At 27.2% G+C, this 25,827-nt stretch overlaps 1 protein-coding gene across 1 annotated transcript in view; it reads right to left on the bottom strand.

Moving 5' to 3' along the window:
- LOC114125727 (uncharacterized) overlaps nucleotides 1-24,991 on the bottom strand; it is a 76,522-nt gene extending 51,531 nt beyond the window's left edge. Inside the window, exons 1-2 of the mRNA XM_027989493.2 lie at nucleotides 24,790-24,991; nucleotides 18,330-18,438 (exon numbers count right to left, since the gene is read on the bottom strand). Coding sequence (XP_027845294.2) covers nucleotides 18,330-18,375 — 46 coding nt within the window. The 5' untranslated portion in view covers nucleotides 18,376-18,438; nucleotides 24,790-24,991. The remainder of the gene's footprint in view (nucleotides 1-18,329; nucleotides 18,439-24,789) is intronic.
- Between the last annotated feature and the right edge of the window lie 836 nt (nucleotides 24,992-25,827).

Genomic DNA, 25,827 nt, shown 5'->3' with positions numbered 1-25,827 from the left:
TTCATCTAACGTTTTTAAATATAAATATATTAATATTTAATTCTCTTGTGACATTCAATGCGTTATATACAAACTACATTTACAGTATAAAAACATATAAATACTTATAATAATAGTACATAATATAATATGATAATTATATAGGTATAAGTATACAAAGTGATCCATTTAACTCATGACATGTTTTAATTATAAACGAGTGGAGTAGTGGTCCTCATTAATTAACCAGTTCTACATTTTTAAACTATTTGCTCAATATTCAGTATATAAACAACAGCTAAAAAACAAAAATGTAGTGACAAATAAAAGGTTTAAAATTAAAAAAAAATTAACTACCATAATACAATTTCTCTGTTAAATGGATCACTTCATATTGTAGTGTTCATATACTTGAATATAAAAAGTTAAGTGTTAAAAGTAATCACTGATCAGTGATCACACACCATTAGTTAGTCAATTAATTATCATTATCGTCGTAAACTCATAACATTATGCTACGTAATAATTATCATGTGCTTTTAAATATTTAAATCTTATTTATCAAAGTATCATCTTAAGTGATAAAAAACAAACTATAACAAGAAAAAAGCTATACTTGTAAAATTAATTTACTGTTAATTTTTTTTCCTAGTTTCACATTTTGAATAAATAAAAGTATTTCTAAAACTATTTGAAATCTAAATTATAATTCATAACTTATGAAACTTTTAAATTTTAGTGGTTAAAAATGAGTTAAATAAATATTATAAATCATTTAATAAAATAAACACACTTATTAACATACAAATAAAACGCTTATAAAATGTAACATATCATTACATACCTCAACATATTTAATTTATGTTATCAATCTATATTAATCTAAATGCATATAGAATGTCTTACATTTTACGTTTGTTAAAAAATAACTATGAATTTAAAACTGAAAAGAAAAAAAAATTTAAAAAATATTTTTGAAATAAATTTGTATCAAGCCCCCGAATTAGATTTTAAATGTATAAATGTTTAAGGTTGTGGTTTCTGATAATTACTAAAATAGGTAAAATAAATATTGTTCAATTATAAGTACATAGTACAGTATAATTTTTATATAATTATAAATTATAATAAAATTAATAACTAACACTAACACCATAGAGTATAGAATGTACAATAAAATAATAATAATAATTGTATAATGTTTTTATTTTTTTTTTTTCATTTCAATTAATTAAATACAATTTATGGCGGATGCTAATACATTTAAATTATCGATAAGGTTATTCTACTGCAATCAGTTGAATTAATGTAATTATATTATTTAATAATATTTTTATAACGTTACACATTTAAATGGTTTTTAGTAATTTAGTTTAAATGGACTACAAATTAAATTAAATTATTTAAATATAGTACTTACTTTTCTGTTACAAGAAATTTTGTTAAATTATATTATTCAAATTAATATATTAAGCTTTACAAGTTTAAAGTATCGTTAAATATAAAAAAAATCTTATTCGTTTCATAATACAAAATAAAAAAAAAACCATAATATATGATACAGTGATCAGATAAATGTTGAAACTCATCTCTCTTTACTCCTATCCCCCACTTCGTACAGGTAAGTCGTATGTAGTACTTGTAATATTACATTTTGCTATAATTGAAAAACGATTCTGAACAAAGACCAATAATCACAGTGCTCACTGATGTATCTTAAAAACCTTTCGACAGTAAGTTTTCGGTATTTTTGCTACGTGCTTAATACAATAACTACTGAGAAAATGTAAATACAACCTTTTTATAGTAGCAACTTATGAGCTCCATTTCTTCTTGGAACTTTTAAAGCACTGACACCACAGCGCCTGCCAAAAACCTTAATAAACATCATACTGTTATTATGAAACCAATATGATTCCCTGCAAGATTCACTCAGAACCTAAAATGGTTTTATACTGATAATACGACGAAGAAAAACTTTTTTTTCTAAAAATTAATCAAACATTTTCCATGTATCATATTATTATTTTGTAAATTGTTCGTATAATAATAATAGAGTACCTAAACAGGTAAAGTGACGCCAAAAAATGTATATCATTGTCAACAAATTAATATAATATTATGCAAGTTGATAATATATAATATAGAAAGAAACTTAAACTTGGAAATTCGTAATAATTTGTAGAATATAAAAGACACCAAATGAGAGTATTGTACTTTATACAGTTATTGGCGACATACGAGTACATACGCGCGCGCGCACCAGTGATACGCCACCTCCGCCGCCGTGAAGGCCGATTAGATGCCACTTTGTGTACATTTACCAGGACTAAGCCAAATCCTACGTTATTTTATGTTTGGTTAAGCCCATATATGTTGTTCGCACTTTAATTTATCGCCGTTGTAAAAATGGCGTATAATGATATTAAAAACATCGTAAGAATAGAAAAAAAGCATAACAATTGAAGTACGAAGTTTTTCTGTGCACTTAATGTGAAAAATGACATTATAATTCATAATATTTAACATTTTTTACCCTAGGAAATATGCCAATTTGTATGAAGATTAAATGCATTACAAGGATGTGACATTTTATTGGTCAATTTGAAAACATGATATACAGTTTAACTACGATTTATTTTTCTAACATTATTGCGGGCTGTTTTAAATTGTTTTTATATACCATTTTAACGCAAATAAAACTTATATCTACCAATTTTTTTCTACAATTTTTTATATAGGAATAATTTATAACTCCAATCCAATGGTTAAAAGTCGTCTTTAAAAATTAAAACGATTTTAATTTAAAGTTTAGATTTTTTTTTTTCATTAAAATTGCTAAATGCACATCGGCCATAAACCACACGTTATAACAGTAATATGATTTTTCGAAAATGTTATTGTCAATGTAATATTCTAATATTATGCATATTATTATATTAGTATTATAGTTTATGCGATATAGGAAAAACGACAAAATATAAAATACTAATTAATATTAAATTGATTAAATAATAATTTATGAATTCCAAAGTCGTACCTACAACAAATCAAAACAGTTTTAAATAGGTACCTCTTACAATTTATGTCTGACGGCTCTAATATAATAATAATATAGAACATTATAATATATTATCTATGTACATTGTACATGTTTTGACTATAAAAGGTCAATATGATTGAAATTTTTTCCGAAATTCCGTACATTCACTATATCCTGCCCGCATTTATCTGCGCATGTATAAACACACTGCAATTTCCATTGTCTCGGTCGAATTTTACCGTTATTTTGACGGCTACCCGTAGGCGGATAAACGAGTCCCAACTACACATATATGTACTACTTGTATCGCCGAATCCCTCCCGTATCATACCCTGGCTACCCATGAACAAAAGCGCAATCGATTCGTCCATAAATCAGTATCGCTGGTGTTACTCGGAAGGACAGTGCCGGTGAAAGGTGCTCAAGTTTTGGGCGTACATCGTTTCCGCCAAAATGAAAAAGGTTTGGTTTTTATTTTCACCAAATACATTTTCTTTCAACATATTATGGTTTGAGATTTGAAAACCACTTGTTATAACTTATAATATTTTTGATTATACGTAGGTAGGTACTCATTATTGTATAGCATTATGAAAATGATATTTTCATAAAATAAAATATACCTATATAGTTCGTTCCCGCCCAGAATGTAGTTATTATTATTATAATTCCATTATTAGTTAAATGTACACAACAACAAATAATTACAAATCATTCCATGCGAATTTCAACAAAAAGTCCTATAAATCTTATCCTCACAACAATATTATATTTTTAGAAAAAATGTTAATTTCAATTATTGTTCAAACTAATACAAAAAAACAATTCTAAATTCTAAATTAAATACCAGAAAAACCTAAAATAAAAAATAATTTTTATAAACAGACAATTACTACACCAATTGCAACAACTAAGTATGAAACTAAAGCATTTACCCGTTACTATTTTTGTATTCAATTTTAATTATAATAACTGTATTATTAAAATTTAAAAAATGTACAAAAAATAAACTTAATTCAATGGATAAAAAAAGTGAAATGAGAATTCTTGGGGGTTAATAAAAACCACCTCCTTGTGATAGGTCTATTGGTAATTCTAAATGGCTCTCAAAATATAATTTAGGAAGACCCGATTTTGTGGCAACAAAAATTAAACTTTTTTTTCATTTTGCCAAAAACGAAAATTTTTGTTTTGGTGGAAAAGAATAATTATAACTTTATACATTTTTCCATATCAGGCTGAATGGTGTGAAAAACGAACCATTTATTATTATTATTTTTAAATTCCACATCAATACAAAAATTAGAAGAGTCTCTTATGTGTGAAATTTAGCATAAACCTATAGATATTAGATACTACTTTTATTCAAATTAATTTACATTGAGAATAAAAGACAAAAGTAACACAAAACACTGAATATCATTTTATTTAATGAGGTTTATTATTATCATAGATCCCATTGAATTGCGCACGTACAACACGTCGTTTTCTCACGGACGTCAATGCATATATATATACATATTATATATTCGACGAAACTCATAAATTTGCGATAAGTTTTTAATGAAAAAAAGGTCAAATATCTACTCTTGCCATATCAACGACACTGCAAGGCGTGCGCGTTCAATAATCAACAATTAGATGGCAAGATTCTGTATTTGCATACTGAATAGGAAAAAATAAATAAATACAAATTCTATCAGGAATTTCAAAAATTTTTATTTTTAAATTCAATTATTGGCATCCGTCTACATAGTACAGTGTGCTTAATATATTAGCGACATCTCTACGTTTTTAATTATCGGGGTTATAAATACTTTATGTATCGACTACCTGCAAATAATACAATCGTTATTTAAAAGCATACTATATTGTTAATTACTAGACATGACATTTTTAATTACAGTTTAACAAATAAAGTTATATGCAAACGTTTATTTCTTGTGATTGCATTATATAAATTATTATACGGTCGTTTGTTTTAATCGCTGATACCATTAAAAATCAGGTGAATTTTATAATTTTTTTTTACACCACCACACTGCAGTTAAAATAATAAATTATCGTTTTGAATAGACAATAGTTGTGCAAGTAGTTACTACTATATTGTAGTAACTAGTAAATATGTTTGATCAAATGTATGATGAATTGTAGACATTCACTAATAATTACTATCAAAACCTTGGGATTTATGACGATAGTCTAGTACTCTAGTACAATATGATAATATTTCGGTAAGCGGAAAAAATGGCCACGGAAAAAACCCAAAAAAATAAACATAACCCATGAAAAACCCAACGGAAATAAAAGTCCACGCAAGTGCTATATAATTTTCCTATTTAATATTTTGTTGATTTTTAGGTAGATATTAGCATACTGTAATATAATAATAACCAAGTGTACATTAATGGAGTACTACTACATATTTTTAAGTACTAAAAAACCCATTAGAGTGGATAAAGTACAGCTTACTTAATTTATATTGGTTAGTACCTAACAATATAAATTAAATTAAATGTCAAAATGCTTATCAACAGTTGGATAATAAAAATTCAGTTTATTGACAGGTATGTTATGTAGTGCCTAAACCACTACATACGATTAAGCTTAGACGACGAAAAAAAAAACAAATAAGAACATAAATGAAATGTAAAGTTCATATAAGTAATTTAAATTTTTCTTAGGGCTTTTTTGCATAGGCTTTTTGTGAGTTTTTTCGGGATTCGATAATATCATATCGTATACGAAAGTCAAGAAAAACATATCATAATAATATAACCATGGAAATTAAATATAAGCACTCGAAACATAGCGTGTATAATCAACTTAGATCAACTTGAAATGATAAAAAAAAAACCAGTTAACCACGTCGTATAATATTGTAAGCTATAATTTTTTTAATTTTTATACATTATGTATCTAACCGTTTGTTTAATATTTTCAACTAATTTAAAATTCATTTTTTCCTCGATCACTCATTGTATAAACAAAACCATGTAAATGAAGAGCAGTTAATAAACACGTAGGTAATCATATCGGTGCTCGTTATAATAATATCGTTGCGTCGAGAATGACAATATTGCCCGACCCTCGATGTTCTCGCTGAACGATGTAAATTATTGTAGAAATTAATATGTGTTAATATTGACACGTTTGAACATATATTTTAAAATTAAATTTCTCTGACGACCTAAAATAGAAACTCGAGTGTTATTTTCAAAATTAAAACCAGATAACTGAAAGTCTCAAAATGTTGTTTAGTCCATTCATGACCTATAAATTATAATAAGCTTAACATCGAGGGTAGTTTCCGACGACCTTAAATTCATGGAGAGCTGCGTTAATATTCATTTTACTTCTTCAAAATATGTATAAGGTTTGAATTATAATAATTGTGTAAATTAATTTTAAAAAAAAATGTAGTCTATATTACTTATACGCATGCATAAAAATAAAAACCGTTAAAATAATTATGGTTTATTTTTAAAAATATATACGCCTCGACTTAAATATACACATTTATTATTCATGTTAAAATAACACACTTTTTATCGAACTATCATAATAATAATAATAATAATCTCATATCTATAATGGTATACCTATTACGTACATAGGTAATATTGTAGTATCGAAGCGAACTATAATAGAGATTTAACGCGTTGTCCTGCAGCACGTGATCACGTACAATAATAATAATAATAATAATAATATCGTTATTGAACTTGTAGATCGATCAAAATTTGATTAAAAAATTAAACGAAAAATTGTATTAACAATAACGTAATAATAACAAATATGTAAGATATATGTACGTACGACGTTACACCAGCTGCAGCCAAATCAGAGCGTATAACTTTATGGCGCGATAACACGCTCATCGTAGTTATAAACATCGACTAAACTCCAAAAAAAATAAAATAAAATAAAAAAATGTATAAATAAATACTTCCCACGCCTCTATTACGTTCTTCGGTAGCACATTTATATAATATATTTATAGCTAATGCATATTATTATATAGCATTATACTATAATATAGTTGATTCGCTTATATAGGTACGTGTATTCGTGTATATACCTATAATACCGTAAAGTGCTGTACATTCCGCGTATAATAGGTGGATAACCGTATAATAAATATATATATATATATATATATATATATATATATATGGTAGCCGACCGTAATCGTTCCAAGTCACATCACGTCTTGTGCAATAAAATAATATATAATAATATATTATATTATATATTATGCAATTTTCAATTCACAATCCACGTACCATTTCTCGCGAAAGGTTACCGATCCGAGTGTACTTGCAGCAGACGACGTCCATACCATACATACATATTCGCATTATGCATATGTATATATAAGTACACCGGTCAGACGCATTCATTGCAGTTATATTGCACTTTAACTGCAATAGAAGCAACCGTACTGCATCCCCGACACTAGATGATTATGGTTTCGATCAAAAATAGTACGACGTGCGTGCTCCCCCGCATTACGACGCGACTGAAGAAGCCACATTATCGGACCGTGAAAGCACGTTTTAGAGGTGTGTGCTATAATGAGAGTTCGTTCCGTTGTCACCCCCTTCGGATCGTTATTTTAACTGTATAGTTTTAATAGGTATTTGTCTAACGCGTAGTAACGTACGATTATTTTATGCATGTAGAAAGACACCCATCGATGTCGGACCGTCTTAAGAACCGCTAATGTGCGATCGGAGTAGATAATAATTATGTAAATACAAATGCCTGTTACCTAGTCTTATAACCGTATGTTTTTTCTCGGTTATCATCACTCACTTTTTGTAACGGAAATGATTCTTCGAAACGTTTCGTATACTATTCGGATTGTAAATTAAATATAAATAATACCTAAGTCTATATTAATTGTACATATTTTGAATATTATATCGTAGTCAGCCAATCATTTTTAGTGTACCTATTTACAATTTACATGGCTATGATCTTATTATCGCAAATAATGTCATTCAGATCGGAATACGTTTTACACATATTATTTATAAATCCAATCTGCTCTCCTACTCTTTAGAGGGTCACTGTATTAGATGACCGATACAACTGTTTATCAGAGAAATGTTTTTTTTTTTTTTTTTTAACTACCTAACAAGTTTTATTTATACTAGTCGGGCCGATCTGCAGAATATTGTGGGGCGAAAACTCTGGGGATTATGTGTCACAAGAATAGTATACATCACGAAATCTCCGCCATTTATCTATAACATGAAATTCCGATCGTCCCGTTTACATATTATAATAATATTTATGACATCGTATAACCGCCGTATTACTTTGCAGTGACATCGCATTACAATATCGATAATAATATAATTTACATTGTCTGCGCGCGGAGGGACGACGAAACCGTTTCGCGTGTATATGTGCAGTTACATCAAAAATCATATTATTATGATGCATGTACGAAACGGATCAAAGTCGTATCGCGACGCTTCGATTTATTGCCATTACACAATATATATATATATATGTATATTTACGTATATTATACGTGCACTCGTCAATCAAACATATCGATTGCGTTAGACATAGTTTGCAATAACAATAATAATTGGCAGGTACCTACCATGCAGCGTTGTAATAATATAATACAAGAGACCAAAATAATATTTTACTATAATGAATGTATATATAGTCACTCGAAAATTATAAAGCTCGAACCCGTGTGGACATCTGGACGATATGATTATAATAATCATATGCGTGTAACAGTCGCGGTCGGTATCCGAGTGCAGTATAATACGTAGGTACACACGTGTATTATTATAAATTATTAATGAACGTTTATAATAATTATTATTTGCATATGCATATCAAAGTTACGTGTCTGAATTACATACATTTGTGCGACTACCGTTGTAAGTTATAACGGTCGGTCAATTAAATAGTCATTTGTATTAAGTAATTTTAAAATGTGTAACTACCCGTCTCGAGAGGATTTGAATTTTTTTGAATTAAATTATAAGTAAATTGTAATTTTTCTTTTAATTAAAAAAATATACATATTTTATCACTTACCTATTGTTGGTTAAAAACTTAAACGAAAATTATAAAAAAGAGTTTGTGACGGTATGTAAAAAACAGCAAAATTAAAATATAACTTTAATAACGTTAATTCATTTGAGCACACTCAAACGTGAATACGAGTCTTAAATTAATTAAGTTATTGAGGTTTTTGTATACCAACAAAAGTGTTTTCTTTTTCACATAACTATAATAGTAAAATAGCTATCTAATTTAAAAATATACGAAATATGTATGTTTGTAGCTTTGTAACTTTGACACTCTACAGTCACTTGAAATAATTGAAACTTTAATAACAAGTACCTAACTATGATACCCAAAATTATATTAACTATTGTACTTATCCAGATGTACTATAATATATTGTACACCTACAATGATTATATGTTACTTGTATATAGTTCTTAATATTTCTCAACAGTGAAAACGACAACTTGCACGCGCGTGTAGAGTATATTACACATTAAGTACATTATTGTATTTTATTACATTTGCCGAAATTTCGTGTAAAACACATTATTTTATTGTTATTATTTCACGAAGAGTAAAGTAAAACAAAAATGAAAAGTAATACTAATATGGAAGTATTGTTCATACCTATATTATACATTAACATAATAAGACCAATCGTATTCGATACAAGTACGACTCACGCAAAAGATATTTAAAATATGATAGCTTACATTTTATTTTTATTTTTTTCATTCCTATCAGATAACTTATTTTTTTTTATTATTATTGAATAAAGTCAAATACCTATTCATCAGTGTAATATTGTGTGATTCTATAATCAGAAATAAATACATACACATTTAAGTATATAATAGGTAATATGTATAATATTGTATCGCCTAAATTAAGTCATTATTTTTTACGAGTAGTTTTAATTAATTGTAAATTATAATGCTTTTTAGTTCTATATAATATTACAACAACACAGGTGCACTTAATATAGACTATAAAAATATTTGATCATAATGTTAATAATACAAAAATCAACGCATTAACATAATTGGAACATTAAGTATAGTGTACACAATTATATAAACACTATTATACTTATTACACGTTTATTAATTGTAGGCGCTTTCAGTGTTGTCGTAGTATTTTTAATCAAAAGTGCTCAACATAAAGAAAATCCGAAAAAAATTACATTACGTTATAGTTAAAAAGTATTAACTTTTTTGGAAATGTAAGAAACTGACATAATATTATGCAATTCTATTATTCTATAACACCACATACATCATAAGTAAAGTAGCTATATATATAAAAAAAAAAAAAAACAATTAATAAAATAATAAAAATATTATAAAATTCTTATTATAATTTCATTCTAAAATATTCAAAAAAGAAAATTTTATAACAAGTCAATACTTTTTGAAATAATATTTACAATAAAATAGTAAGCGCCAATAATATATGACTAATCGTGTTATTTAAACAAATCATAAAATAATTTTGGGTGGTATTCTTACACTCGTTCAGTATAATAATATTTAGCTATAAAAAAAAAAAAAAAACATTTTTTTAATACAATGATAAAACATAAAATTTATAACACCGTTATAGTTATGTTTATAGTATGACGTCCCTAATAGAAGCAAGGGAATTTCAGCTTGACAAACATATTTCACTAACATCTTTATATTTTTCAGTTGAGAATCAAACAAACCTGAGTTTTATGTCAACAAAATACTTATTGGCCAGAGGAAAAATCAAATATTTTAAAGATTCAAATAGTTAGTTAACACATCGTGTGAACAATGCATAATACAGTACCCATTTCAAAATAAAGTCACCTAAAAAGTATAATATCGATAATAATATTATACATATACCTGTACAATTATGAATTTGAAATAATGGTCATTGTCAAGATCATAATAGGACGTAAAAATACACAAGCCTACGACCATACTTAATATTATTAGTGTAGACTCAACACGGGTTATTTACGCGTACTGCGACGACTTTTATACTAACCATTTATATGTAAAAGTATTATGATACTACCGGTTACCATATACAAAATAAAATATATTACGTTTAGGGATATGACACATACTAAAAATAACGATACCCAAAGTATAATACGCTAATGGAAATAATCTCGTTTCGTTTGTACATTACAGTGATAATAGTATAAATAATCACACACATAACACACACATATACATACATGCATATATATATGGGATGATTCACCAAGCACGCTCACCCCATTTTCCTTTTAATTGTAAATTTATTTAGATACTTAAGGACCATATTTTCGGTTATTAGATTTTTTTATATCATTACACAAGAATAAGGTAGTGATGTAGGTAGGCTATTTTTTTTTTCAATTACGAGACCCAAAATTCAAAACAATGTTTTCAGAATTACTAAAATAGAACACGTGAAATGTATTATTTTATTATTTTTTATACTCAGCAAATGTTTACGAGTTGTAAAATGATTATAAATTAATTTCCATCATTTTCTTTCTATCATAGCCTCCATATCTTTTAAATCTATTATCATAGTCATATTATAATCCTTAGAATACAAAGTTAAATAATTAAAAAATCCTTCGTTCGAATTATGATTTAGATATATACAAATTTTCAATAACAAAATCTGTTCTACAATTTCTAAGGTATATCTCCGTAAAGTAGGGACAGTCAAACAGTCGATCGCAATCTAGACGATTTCAAACTCGATCATATATTAGAATTTATTTAATTTTATTATTTATACAAATATGTTTGTTTATAATTAGGTATACAGGTATACTATAGATAAAATAGATACTCAATAAGTTTATCCTCAAAGTTGAAATATATTTTTAGTAGATCTTTGCCAAAATAATTAATTGGTCACCCCTTCCGTAGTGCATTCCTTAAATGGTATAAAATAATCCAAGTACTTATTTAAAAAAACCTTAAAAAATCCAAAAATTAGAATTTATATAAATGACAAATGTATTATACCAAAAGATAAAATAGAGGTGTTTATGTTGCTTGGTTAATCATTTTGTACATATACCTACAAAGTTTTCTAAATTTCACGTGACAAACCATAATGGGGTTCATGTTGGCTCTTATACGACCGTTTTTGTCACTCAATTTTTAGGAAACCCTTTACACCGCACACGTATTCTGAGACTCCACGAGAGGCATAATATACTAATTGCATATAAAAACTCGTTGTTGCAGGTTTCTCTTTCAATTTTGCCGCACGTCAACGGATTCACAAAGTCAACATCCATTTCACAACACATTATGCTGCGACTGTGAAAAACCACACCAGTTATACTATATACAATGATAATAATACAGCGGCTGCGTGTATAGTATATATTATTATTAAATCTAAATAGTAACTTTTAATGGGATTCTCACGGAGTTACGGGTTTTCAATCCGACGACGACGGCACCGTCCAAATCGAGTTACGGTCCTCCCCGTCATCGTCATTGCGGTCGGTCGCGCTACAAAGTCGCTTAAGCATATTATATATTATATATTTTATTATAGATACGTTTTTATGTCACACGTAACAATCACCCGAACTGACTCCTACTGCGCCACATAGTTACCTATATATCGTGTATTATTATTATTATTATTATTATTATAGATCATTATAGATACTCGTTTAAAAAAATCCAAAATCGGTGTTATGATGGATGGCACTCGAATTCCGGAAGAGATGAAAAAATCTCATTTCTTTCTGTTTTATCTTTCATTCGTCGATTTATGTGTCACGGAAAATGTAACCGGCCAAGAGTGATATGAACGATAGGAAAGAGCATTTTTTTTTTTATCCACACGACCTTTTAATGGCTTTGATTTCAGAATAAGACATCATTCGTTTTGTGAGAAAAAAATACATAAAAACACATAATAACCTACTTTGGATTACCCGCGGGCACAACGGGCCGTATAGAATATGCGGTGAAACACAAAACATTAATACAGCGTAAAACGGGGTCGTAGGTTAAAATCATCCGAAAAAATAAAAACTTTTCGGCGGCGGAACCGCATCAAAGGCGTAAAGTTTTAATGGAGTTTTGTCTTAGAATACTATTCGCGAATGGAGGGGAAAAAATGACTATCGAGGAAAAAAATCGGGACACCGGAAGATCTGGTGTACCGCCGGATATCCGTTTTCATCGTGTATATAGGCGTGATCGCCTGAACGGCTTTCATTTGGACTTTTGGACTTCCATAATAAACTGTGAACCGACAGAAAGGTTGCGCTTTTGTTCTTTTACAACAAAAATACGACCCGATACCGTTATAGAACATCTGTTTGATTTTAAAAGTGTTTATCTTTAATTAAGATAATGAAATATATAAGTATGCATTTAGTCACCCGTTAGCCATGCGTATTTGTTATAATATTACAATGAACTTTGATATATTATTCCGGGATATTCCGTTAAGAATAAAAAATAAAACAGAAAATGTAGTTAAGCAAACACGATTTTTTTTTCGATGGAAGATGCGAGTACATGTTTCGTTTGCTAAACTTTGATTTTCTTAAATTACTTATTTAATTCCCGAGGTACGTGAAGTGAAAATAAAATTAGATTTTTCATTGATTTTCACTAATTGTATAACAAGACAAGTAACTTGACATCGTTTCAATGTTGAATCATCATGTCAACGCGCTGTATCACAAAGAATTCATGTCATTTCCATTATGTTAATTGGATAAATATAATATTATATATATTCACAATGACACGTTCGTGTATGTTTGTTTCGTAGCAAATCAGTAGAATTTTTTACATTGAAATTGATTATTTCTGTAACTATTACATTTAGGGTAAAGGCATAATATTTGACAATAATAATTATTATTATGCCCCGTAATACATAATATGTATTGATAGTATTTTCGAGTTCACAAATAATTTATAAAAACAACAACAACTTGTCATAATAACTATATCGATGATTCTGACTGAAATATTATATTTTTATGTATATACACAAAACAACATTTTTGTGTATCTACTAATTGTATTTTACAATAAAATATCGAATTGAAAAATATTTTGATAAAACAGTAATTTACCTTTTAGAAACGCATACCTGGTAATCTAATAAAACGTTGATATCGTATAATATAATGTATTCTTTATGAACACTTTATTACGATATGTTTTATTTGCAGAAAGTGAACACCGCTTACCGAACGTTCGTATATTTCGTTTCCACTGACGGAAATATAAAACGTATAATATCATAGTATCGTATAATAATAATATATTATGATATACATCCTATACTCGCGTATTATATAATTTATTATATATATATAGTATATACACATTCGTCGATATCACGTCGTATGTGCGATAAAAGAAATGAAGAGTAAAAATAGGTGAGATCCGATGGATATTTCCGGAAATGGGCGGTGACACGTTACACCAATGCGTGTCATCATTGTAACAGCGGATAATTTTTCCCTCTTCTCCAAACGGCTTTTACTGGGGCACTGTATAAATAATATTATTATATCGTCGAGTTTAAAAGAATAAAATCGTCTTACCGTTTCTACGACGTATATTCTACAGGAATCGCCCTAAATTATATCGGGCAAAAAGTTAGTAATTCGACGACGTCGGGCCATATACGCCTATTCGTTACGCTTACCTACGTCTACTACGTATTATTGTATACGTTTAGGAGAAATCATTTATTGCTAGTTTTCATCCCCGTCGATCATCCAATTCGCCGCTCCGATATATAGGTACAAACATCATGTCATAAAAATATATACCATCTAAGTGTTATTTATGTATATACCTACATGTTATATTAAATTGTATTCGAAGTTTCGAAGCTTACGCTTCGTTATTGTTTCGAGAATAAAAATATAATATTAAATGGTATCGATCAGACTGATCGGATCAGTTCACCTTATGCCGTGGTCTATACATTGTATTATTGGTGCAGTGATCAACAGCGATGTCATTTTCACCACAGTAAGTACAGTCATATACATTGGGCAGTGTGTGTGTGTGTGTGTATGTGTGTGATCTATAATATTCCCCAAATATGAAATTTAATCCATGTTACGATGCTGTTATAGTTTTTAATAGTATACCATGAAAGTAATTTATTGTGACTATTAATACTAAATCGTCTTACCAAAAACGTATTAACAATGATTGTTCAGTTGCGATTTTATTCTAGGAAAAACTTATTCTAGCCAAAAATATTAAATGAGAACGATATTGGTATTGTTATGCTTAAATCCTGTGTAATATCGGTGAAACTTACTTAAAAATATTAATCAATTATAAAAAATTAAATTTACAGTTTTGATTTCGACCAGTGATTATAATATATATATATATTTACACAGTTAAAACGTTGACAAAAACTGCGTATAACGACTGACCTAAATTTTATTCAATGGCGTCATATTATATTCGATGAATGCAATGGTCGGAAGGTCCTAAGTTTTTGCAAATTAAGCAAATCTAGTTTGAAGGGTCCCTTTTGAGGATAACGAAAATGGATAATATCATGATAAATATGCACACGCGTTGATTCAGATAAGAATATTATATCATCTTGAAAAAAAACTCAATTTATAATATTCTCTATAGCCCATTAGTCCTTGTTTCATTTGATTTAAGTGAAACGAACAGTAATTCTAATGCATTCAGTTCCAGTGATATTATGTGGAATAATTCAGTAGGTAGTGACATTTCAAGATTATTACTGCCCAAAATTTGTCACAATTTCACATGCGTATAGCACGAGAAAAGGATAAATTGCTTTCGATTGTCAGTGTTGTCAAGTTCTTAGTGTGAAAATGATACATGAATATCATAGAATAAACATAATATTATATGGTAATATCTACCAATAATATTTTTAAAATAATTATCGTCGAAGTAGTTATGACAATATTATGAAAACTTCAAAAAATAAACTAAAATTAACAAATTATTTATGAAGCAAAACGACAATATATTCAAACCAACTTTAATGAAATGACCAATGTATTTTTCATTAAAAAAAAAGAAAAGTTATTGACCGTGTTTTCGTCTACATTTTTATTGAACTCGTATGTTTATTCGAATATATAAATGTGAATAAGAGGCATTTTTTATATTTTAGCTTTATAGCAAAGTTTTGAAAATATTAGAATGATCCTATAAAGCACTAAGAATATAATATCGTCTTTTAAATGTATATTCAAGATGAATAGAACTTTTTAAAACACAACACTTTTCTGAAAATACACTTTTTTATATGACTACCAAAAAAATGTTGTATTAACAAATTTTTTGTTATAGAAAAATTTTCTTAAGAACTTTTGAAGCTTGAATATTTTTTTCTATTCTTTTAAACGCCTTACAACTTCCATTATTATATTTTATCCTGAAAAGCTATTAAGCATTTTTATTTATTAACATCGTATTTTTAATAGAATCATGTTTGATAAAAAAAAAAAAAAATATTTTATACTCATAAATCTATTATTATTTTATCGTATAGTAACATTAATACGTATGTAAAAAATGTATTTGTAATCCTTTAAATTTTCCAATATGTAAGTAATATTTTCAGAAAAACTTTATCACATAAATGTATATCTTATAATATTAGACATAACAAATACAAATATGGTTCAATTTATTTGAACATTTTTACATTAATTGCCACTTTCGTACATTAAGCAAGACTATAATATTATTGATGAAATTATACTATACTTGTTCGTTCAAGGAATATACATGTGATTCAATGATATAATATAACTCCTAATCATTTTGTGACGGAATGTTACATAAAATATGAATACGTTCAATGAACAATTTCCCTAGCTTCTTAAAGTGACTTGTGAGGTTTTTGAAAATAAGTGGAGAGTACCTACCTATTTAGTTAATATTCATCGTTCAATTTATTAAAAATTTAGTTTAATTTATGAATTCGGACTCAAAATATGTCATCACATTACAGTATTTTCTGAATTACTTTTCTCAGAATACAAAAAACTTTTACAATAAATTTATTAACACATAATTTGTTTATGTATACATACATAAAATATGTATTACTAAAGAATCTAACATAATACGGTTAGTCATATTATAATATTAAATAGTGATACTATCACATAGTAGATACTGTTGCAGTATACACTAAAACATTTCAAAACATTTATCTCAGTTTACAGTCAAGTATTTTTTTTTCAGTCTACTAATAACCTTCTGCATGGAGGTCTCCTTATCCTAAAAGTGATTGATGCTGTTAAAACCATTTTCGGTCGTTTTAAAACTCAACTCATCTTAAACACCACAAATCAATCGTATGCTGGTAGGGTAAGCAATTCATATAATAACAACTCCCGTTAGAAATATATGTCAATTTCTTCTTTATTTAAAAGAAGAAGCCCAAAGTGCACTATATAATTTTACAATGCTATACGTATTATAAATAGTTTTAAACACAAATCATTTACATGAAAACTGTTCTCCATTAATTTAAAATTTACATAATTCACAATAATATTAACAAACACGTCTTCTTTTCCATGATAATACATTTTCTTAAAAAACTATACTGATCAATGCATTTCTTATCTAAAAAAACTAATTAATTTTATTTGTGATTATTTTTTATAGAATATATTTTCTTGTAAATTTATTGTAAGATTCAAAAAACTTTAAAACATAAGTTTATTTGTTGTTTTTACCTCTGAATCTACTTAACTTCCGCTTTACATTTTAAACTTAACTCGATGTATGTTATATGTATTAACAATAAAGAATAATAATGATATAATATATTAAATTATTACGCTAAAATGAAAAGAAAAGTAGAAAAGTTTTCTTACTATAGTTATTATTTAGAAACATCGCTTCTCTATAAGTAAGGTAATACAAGTAAAGTTTTCAAAATGTCTAATGCGATGTTTGAATAATATTTCTATAAATATTTAATTAAAAACTTTAATTTTCTTAAAAATGCTTCAAAATCAGTTCAATTAATTATTATATTCTGTGATTACGTGAATCTCAATTTTTTTTTTTTTTTATAAAATTTTTACATAGTGTTATTCATATCAACAATTAACAATTATCATTTTGCAATATTGAAACATTTATTATTTTAATATAGTCGAATATTCAAAAAGTGTATTTTTGTTGAATTTGTGATATTACATAATATTGTATTAAACTGTTTGAAATAGTTATAAAAGAATAAAATCACTTACATGTCCAAATGTAAAACGATGAAATGAATAACAGGAAACACCACATATTCTATTTCAATTAAATATAATTCTTCAAAATTGATTATCCTTTGAATAATTTGTGAATATCCTGAAAAACAATTATTAATGTAATATTAATTTAGGATTAAGAATGTGTAATTTTCAACAACACAATAAATTAAATAAGTAAAAACCACTATTTAATTTGATATTGTTTATCATATCAATTATCAATACACCATATTATCTATACTAAGTCCCGATTTTTGTCACGCATACAAATCCACACCTTTCAACGTATCGTCACCAAAATTTTTGACTGCTAAACCTGACAGTTTGCTGAAGGTTTTAGTACCACTTTTGTTAGGGAACATGTCCAATATGTTGACATTTTCAAATTTTTACTAAAATATGTTATTTTCACACTATTTTGTGTGAAAACGAAACTTATCTACGTATCCCTATATAGTAACAGTATGTGTACCTTTATTTCATTTATTTTGAAAAGGGAACATAATATGTTACACAAAATTAGAGTTGTGTCTCTCCTGTAAAATTTGTATTTTAACGTATATATATATTTTAATATATTAAAATAATTGTTTAAAGCAATCGCCCACGACCCACCTCAGAATGTGTACATAGAATCGACGATTGAATCAATAATTACTGTCGACGTATATGAGATGTGACAATACGACTCGGTGCTTTGAACGGTCCTGCGGGGTTCGAAGTATACATTACTACATTCTAACTACAACTGACGTACTTAATCTTGAGACTCGAGTAGTTAAGATAGGTTAAAATGCATCCAATAATAATAATAACCAATAGAAAAATAGTATATAGTAAGTCAGTTGCGCGCTGATTGGCTGTATTGTGCGAAAACCCACAGAATGCCATGCCTAATGTTGTTTTTTAATAATCATTATTATTGTTATTTATTTTAACGACGTTATAATATTATTACATAATATATTTCCCGGATGTAAGAATAATGATATTAATGTGAAAAAATATTGTTTTTATTATCTCTATTATAAGTGTGTTAAATTTATGAGAATTTATAAACACCTTAGATTATTATTATTTTGCGTAGGTATAAGGTATGTACTTTTTATAGCATTTTATGATCGAAATAACTATAAGACAAAGAAACAGCCCCACAATATTCAAACAACCATCTACGAAGGCGGAGCACGCGGGCGACAGCTAGTAGTTGAATATATTTGAAAAATGTAATTGATTCGACAAACCACGGATTACATTAAATCTTAAAGATTACAACAATTATAATTTATTTATAAATATAAAATAATCATTTGACAAAGAATTAATTTTCAGTTGTCCAGCATTTTAATTCATAGGTAGTCAAACGGATAATAAGAACATATCACCACTATTATCATCTAACATGTTTATGTGTTTAACCGGACAGTCGTATATAATATCAAGGATTCAAGAATGACCACTAATGTGGAACCAAAAATAATGTAATGATATCAAACACGATTTCGTAAAATACTTTTAAACGAATATTGTGATATATACCAGCATTTAGTTGAATTAAAAAAGTGTATTCGTATCGACAAGTAAAAAGGTATAGATGATAGGTGCGTATATACTACCTATAAAATAATATTGCTAATTTTACGCAGAACGAAACACTACCATTGTAAATCTAATAAAAAGTTAATTTTTGTGATGAGACAGTCGTCCACGCAGAAAAGTTTTGATACCAACGATTCGTTATCGATCGATACCTCATCAAATCCTAAGTATCTTTATGTGTTATTGTGAAAATAGGTATAAGAAATAAGTTTTTGAACCACCATGTATACCTACAACCGTGGTTTTACGATATCCTAATATCCTATGAGACAATAATAAAAAGACTTCGTTTACAATTATGTTTATATCACAATAATCATAATTAAATAAATAAATAAATAAATAAATAAATAATATTATTTAAAGATTTTAAAATAAGTACTGTAATTTGTAAAAATCGAGTAACATATTATTATTATACAATGTTTTGACAGTACGTATAATTTATAACCGGTTAAACAATCAATAGTCATTACGATAGAATTACCAAAGGTTTGCAGCAATGGGAGTGTTGAGGTATGGAACTATGGAAATATTTTTTTTATTTTTAATTTAATGCACAATAGTTATTAAATTTACTAAAATACTTTTTTTTTTCTGTGTACAATACTTATGTAATGACTAATGAATGTTTATTACTCATCAAGCTTCATAGTCTTATTAAAATGTTTATTAAATTAGTTCAAATAAAAATGTATATTGTGTACGTGAATTAAAATAAAAACTCTAGACACTATAATATAGATAATAATTTGGTATAACAACATATAATTTGCAATAGCTTATTTTTTTTAGAAAACCCTATAAAAAATGAATGGATAGTACTTGTTGTATATAAGCTACATAAATAATAATAAAAAAAAAAAACCTAATAATTAACTGTTAATTTTTGGTTAAGTTAAAAGCTATAACATTTTAAGATAAGAAATTTCTTAGTTAAGTAACTAAGAATATTTGACTAAAAAGCTTTTAACGTTAAACCTATGTGGGTGCTAAAATCGTTTCACTCTTGTCATTTCCTATTACGCGTTGATAACGGTATTAAAAATTTAAAAACTACCTACGCAAAATTAAAATTATTTTGTTTCATTTGAAATCGCTTTTAAAATTAACATTAATCGTTTTCGATATTGCCATTGCATATATTATATTATATACATCGTTTTATCACAATACATATTTATTTAATAGGTAATGTAATAATAATAAAACATTTTTTACTACGGATGGAGTGAGAAACTGACGACGAATTATTGGTCTTACACTTTTAATGCGATAACGGTTTTATTAAATGAAAACTTACCGTATTAAACATTTACAAGAATTAAATTTCCAATTATTTTTAAATTATATGTTTGTGGTTGATGTATGACGTCCATGTCCTTAAAATAGCGATATTACGTATTATTATATATAATAGAAACATAACCTACCTATGTATTATACATGAAAATTCAATATAATAATGTTTGCACAATATATTAAACTATAAAGGGCTGTTTACTTAATGACTGGAATATTATTTGTACGAGTTTAGAACTGTATCTACGGGTAGTACAAATGTATAACTACAATAATATAATGCTTGGATAAAATGTCGAGTAGATGTTTGCAAACAGTCATGAGTCCTGGACACGACGAGTACATAATATAATGTATACAATGCTATTTAATCTTATACAGACTTATTATTTTTCATCGATATTTTGTACACTCAGATCAGAATTCATAGATGCTGTATGAAAGAATGCATAATTAATGTATTATTTTTAAATGTAAGGTGATAATGGTGAACTTGCTAATGACCAGGTTAATCCACATACAGCGGTAATCAGTAAAGATGGCTGGAAGCCTGGAAGTATCCAATAAGTTTATGTTTAAAGAATATAAAAATACTTTAGGTTCAATAATAGATATTTAGCTAAATAAAATGGTAAACCTAATTGTTTAACATGGTTTATTTTACCTTTAATTCTACGTGTTTTTGTGAACATACAACATAGATATTATCTAGTAATGACATTAGTCAGTTGATCATCCAACATAACAGAAAATATTACGGTCTTCAGGCGCCACTATTTAATCAACTAGTTAAGTACATATTATTTAAACACTAAAAGAATTCCTGATCAATTAACGTTGTTCTTTTTGGGGAATTCACATTATGTTTATAATATTATTATTATTGTTATTTTATTTTTTTTCGTAGTGTCTATTTTATTTTCCTTTGTCTCGTTTTGTTGTGCGTTATTACAATAGGAACATTCACATTGACCAAAATTACACACACGGCCTTTATTACATTGTACATTTTTTTTCTTGTGAAATTGCAATGAGAGTGTATAAAAAATACAATAGAATTCGGGACAAACACAAATTTTAAACAAATCCTTTTGGAACATAATTTTGTTTGTTAATAATTATATACCATACTATAAATGTAATAAAGTTTGACAATTGATAGAATAACACTTTTTTGCAAATATTACACTGTTGTTTATGCAAAATTAAACCATAAAAACATATACATTTGTTGGCTCTTAAGTTTTTAATAATTAATAATTAATAAAGAATACAATTTTTTTACTTTTTAATAAAACGAAAGTATAATAATACAATACACACAAATTAAATTCATATATTATATTAGTAGACAAAAGTTATTTTTAATAAAAAAAAATATAATGATCAATTTCACAGTCTCAGACAGTGAAATTACATATCAAATTTCAAATACAATGACATTTTAAAAATTAAAACTGTTATTATTGAAGTTCTTTAATACATTGATTATTATAGTTGTATTTTAAACAATTATTACAAAATATTAAAATATTTTAACTGGCCCTAATCACTAACAATCTATAAATACATTTGTATTCTATTAAGCATTGAAAAAATCTTCCAGAAGTATTATGCTTAATGTATTTTAATATACTTATACTATCTAATATTCTGATGTATCATTTTACTCAAAAAATAATTTTACTTTTTATAATTTTTACTCAAATATCAAAACTACTGATTAAGAAATTATCATGCATTCAAAAATCACTGTTTGATTTTCATTGACAATGCTCTAACCGTAATAATATTTTTAGTTTTAATCAATCACGTACACGAATTAATAATAAGTAATAACTATTAAAAAAGAATCTTATTTGATTTAATGATACTCAGAAATAATCTCTGTTCCAATATCAGCATAATAAAATTAATACAGGATTAATGAATCCAAAATAAATAGTTTGAAAATAAGTATTAAGTACATTACCTATTACATATTTAATGTGTATAATAATGAATCATATTATTAAAAAAATTCAGTTAATATTTTAGAATTCATATTGCATATTTGTTTTGTTCACAGCATTCTATAAGGATACAAAACATATATTTTAATTTTATGATGCATTTAATTGCATTTTTAAAAGAAGCCACTTAAATGCAGACGTATACTTTTCAAAAATATCATTACTTTATATACCTTGCTACATGGCCGTAACTATGTATTCAGTATTTAAACTTGAATTATTATTTTAAACTGTATAGAGATATTTTCAGCAAATGCTTTCAATTTTCGGTGGCGATTAAATAATGCATTATGTTTTTAAACAATTGTAACAACCGAAATGATAATAATCGTAATAATAATGAGGGCAATTGGATTTAATATTTTCAAACCAAATACAAAGTTTCGGGTTCAAATCACGTACGTCACTTTATATAGGCATGCTTTTCTCCCTCGATACAATGATAAATGATACAAAACCCCCTCGTAGTAATAATAATTATAACAATACATCCAACTATACGTGTTTTGTATATTATTCTTTATCAGTGTGCACAAAATTTTTTTTTCAAATAGACAAAGCATCCCGCTTTAGCCGTGATTACTTTTTAATTTACGTGACTCATTTTAAACGTTAATAATACGTAATAGCCATACGATAATATAAATTAAAATATATTTGAACGTATTAATGTTATTTAACATCATACATGCATTTCAAAATAAAAGCAAAAATCTTGAACTTTTTGCAAAGTATTGAATTTCAAATTAATACATTGGACGAGTCATCTTCCAAATATTTAAGTATAGAGTACTCGTACCTCTATAATATAGTTGTTAAAAATTAAAATATAATAAACACAATTAATGAAATATCGCGTATAAAAAAATAATCAAATTATCAAGGTATCAAGAATCTTACAAAATATACTTAATAAAAGAAAACTGCGAATTATAATATGCGAAAATAGTATACATATCTGAGGTAATCTCTAAATACACGTACTACTCCCACGAAAGTAAAAATGATTACTTTATACCTACCTTGAACTCGAGCTACGATGGTTCCTAAACTTTTTAATGTGCACCTTCCAGAATATTAAAAATTTTCCGAAAATCCCTACGAAAAATCATAAGGTACGTAAAAATATAAAACATTATAGATAAAAAATCATTATGACATTTTTAACTTAATTAAATTAAATCATATTTTGTATGACATCATGACAAATGACAATTAATAATTTTGAAAATTACAAAACAAAATAAAAAAATACTATGAAATTATTAACACGAACACAATATATTATTACGTCCATTATTTTTTCGTATATTTAAGTTGAAAAATTAAAAAGCTGCAATATAGGTTTTTTCCAAACGTGCGTTAATCAATCGAGAAAGCCTATTATTATTTTTTTTTATTATTAGAAAAACAAATTGTTCTTACACAATTGTCACGCAAAATAATAGCAGTTTGACGCTATCGTCACGATGTACTGCGATAAAAGTGTATCTATTTATAATATAATTTGTATTATTATAGAAAAAAGGTCAAACCTCGTTGAATTCCTCCATTGGAAATGCGTTTTCTGGAACAGACGAACGTGGATAACGAAACAGGCGGTGAAAATAACACTATATCAAACGAAAACGATTATATTATTACATAGATCACGACGACGACGACGATCGACACTTTGGTCACGAGTGGACCACACTTGCGCGCGACCGGTGGAAACGTTACGACTGCAGCAGGCGGCCGTCGAAAACTCGGCGTACTCGAGCACATGGTCTCGGGGTTGTGCGCTTAGGCATGCGCCGACGAAACCCTGCAGCTGTAGGGTTGAAATGAATATCCGAACACGATGAATTTAATATATAATATAAAGTATAAAATAAATATAAATGTGTGTAACTTGCAAACATTCACTCAGCCTTACGCCCACGGATTTGGCATTATACGAATTATATTATTTTGTTACAATATAGCAATAAGTACTGGTGGCACTGGTATTTACCGGTGTTATGTGGTAGCGAGAAAGAGTAGAGACGAGAAAGATAATTTGGTTTTTGTTTTGTTTTAGCGTTCCTACCCCCATTTCGCCAGACATTCTAGGTTCGGATATTTTGCAGAACGATTCAAACAATTCGGTTTTCTCATAAAAAATATATACATAATATTATAAATATTATAAAATATGATTCGCCTATTTCACATTGATGTAGGTAAATTTCAAAAAAAAGAAAACGTGGCTTATATAGTTATATCCATTATTTAATTAAAGATTTTTTTTTCCGTATCAATAGATTTAAATTATTATAGTACAGTGATAATTATAAATAAACTGATTTTAAGCAACGATGAATTTTGTCATATTTCCTTAAACTATGTAGTATAAGCTCGACTGCTTACAACGGCCACAACTGGTGTGCTCCTATATAGAGAACAATATTCTATAGAAGACAAAACACGTTAAGATAAAAATATAACCACTGATAACGATACTGAAAATCGAGTGACGGTCTACATTCTGTTAGTTCATAAAAATATAAACTTGTATCTATATTATATGGTACATATGGGTGATCGAGAGG

This window comes from Aphis gossypii, chromosome 1 (assembly GCF_020184175.1).
Source record: "Aphis gossypii isolate Hap1 chromosome 1, ASM2018417v2, whole genome shotgun sequence".
Classification (NCBI taxonomy): Eukaryota; Metazoa; Arthropoda; class Insecta; order Hemiptera; family Aphididae; genus Aphis; species Aphis gossypii.
Note: the sequence above shows the minus strand (reverse complement) of the source record. Positions and strands in the feature narration are given on the sequence as shown.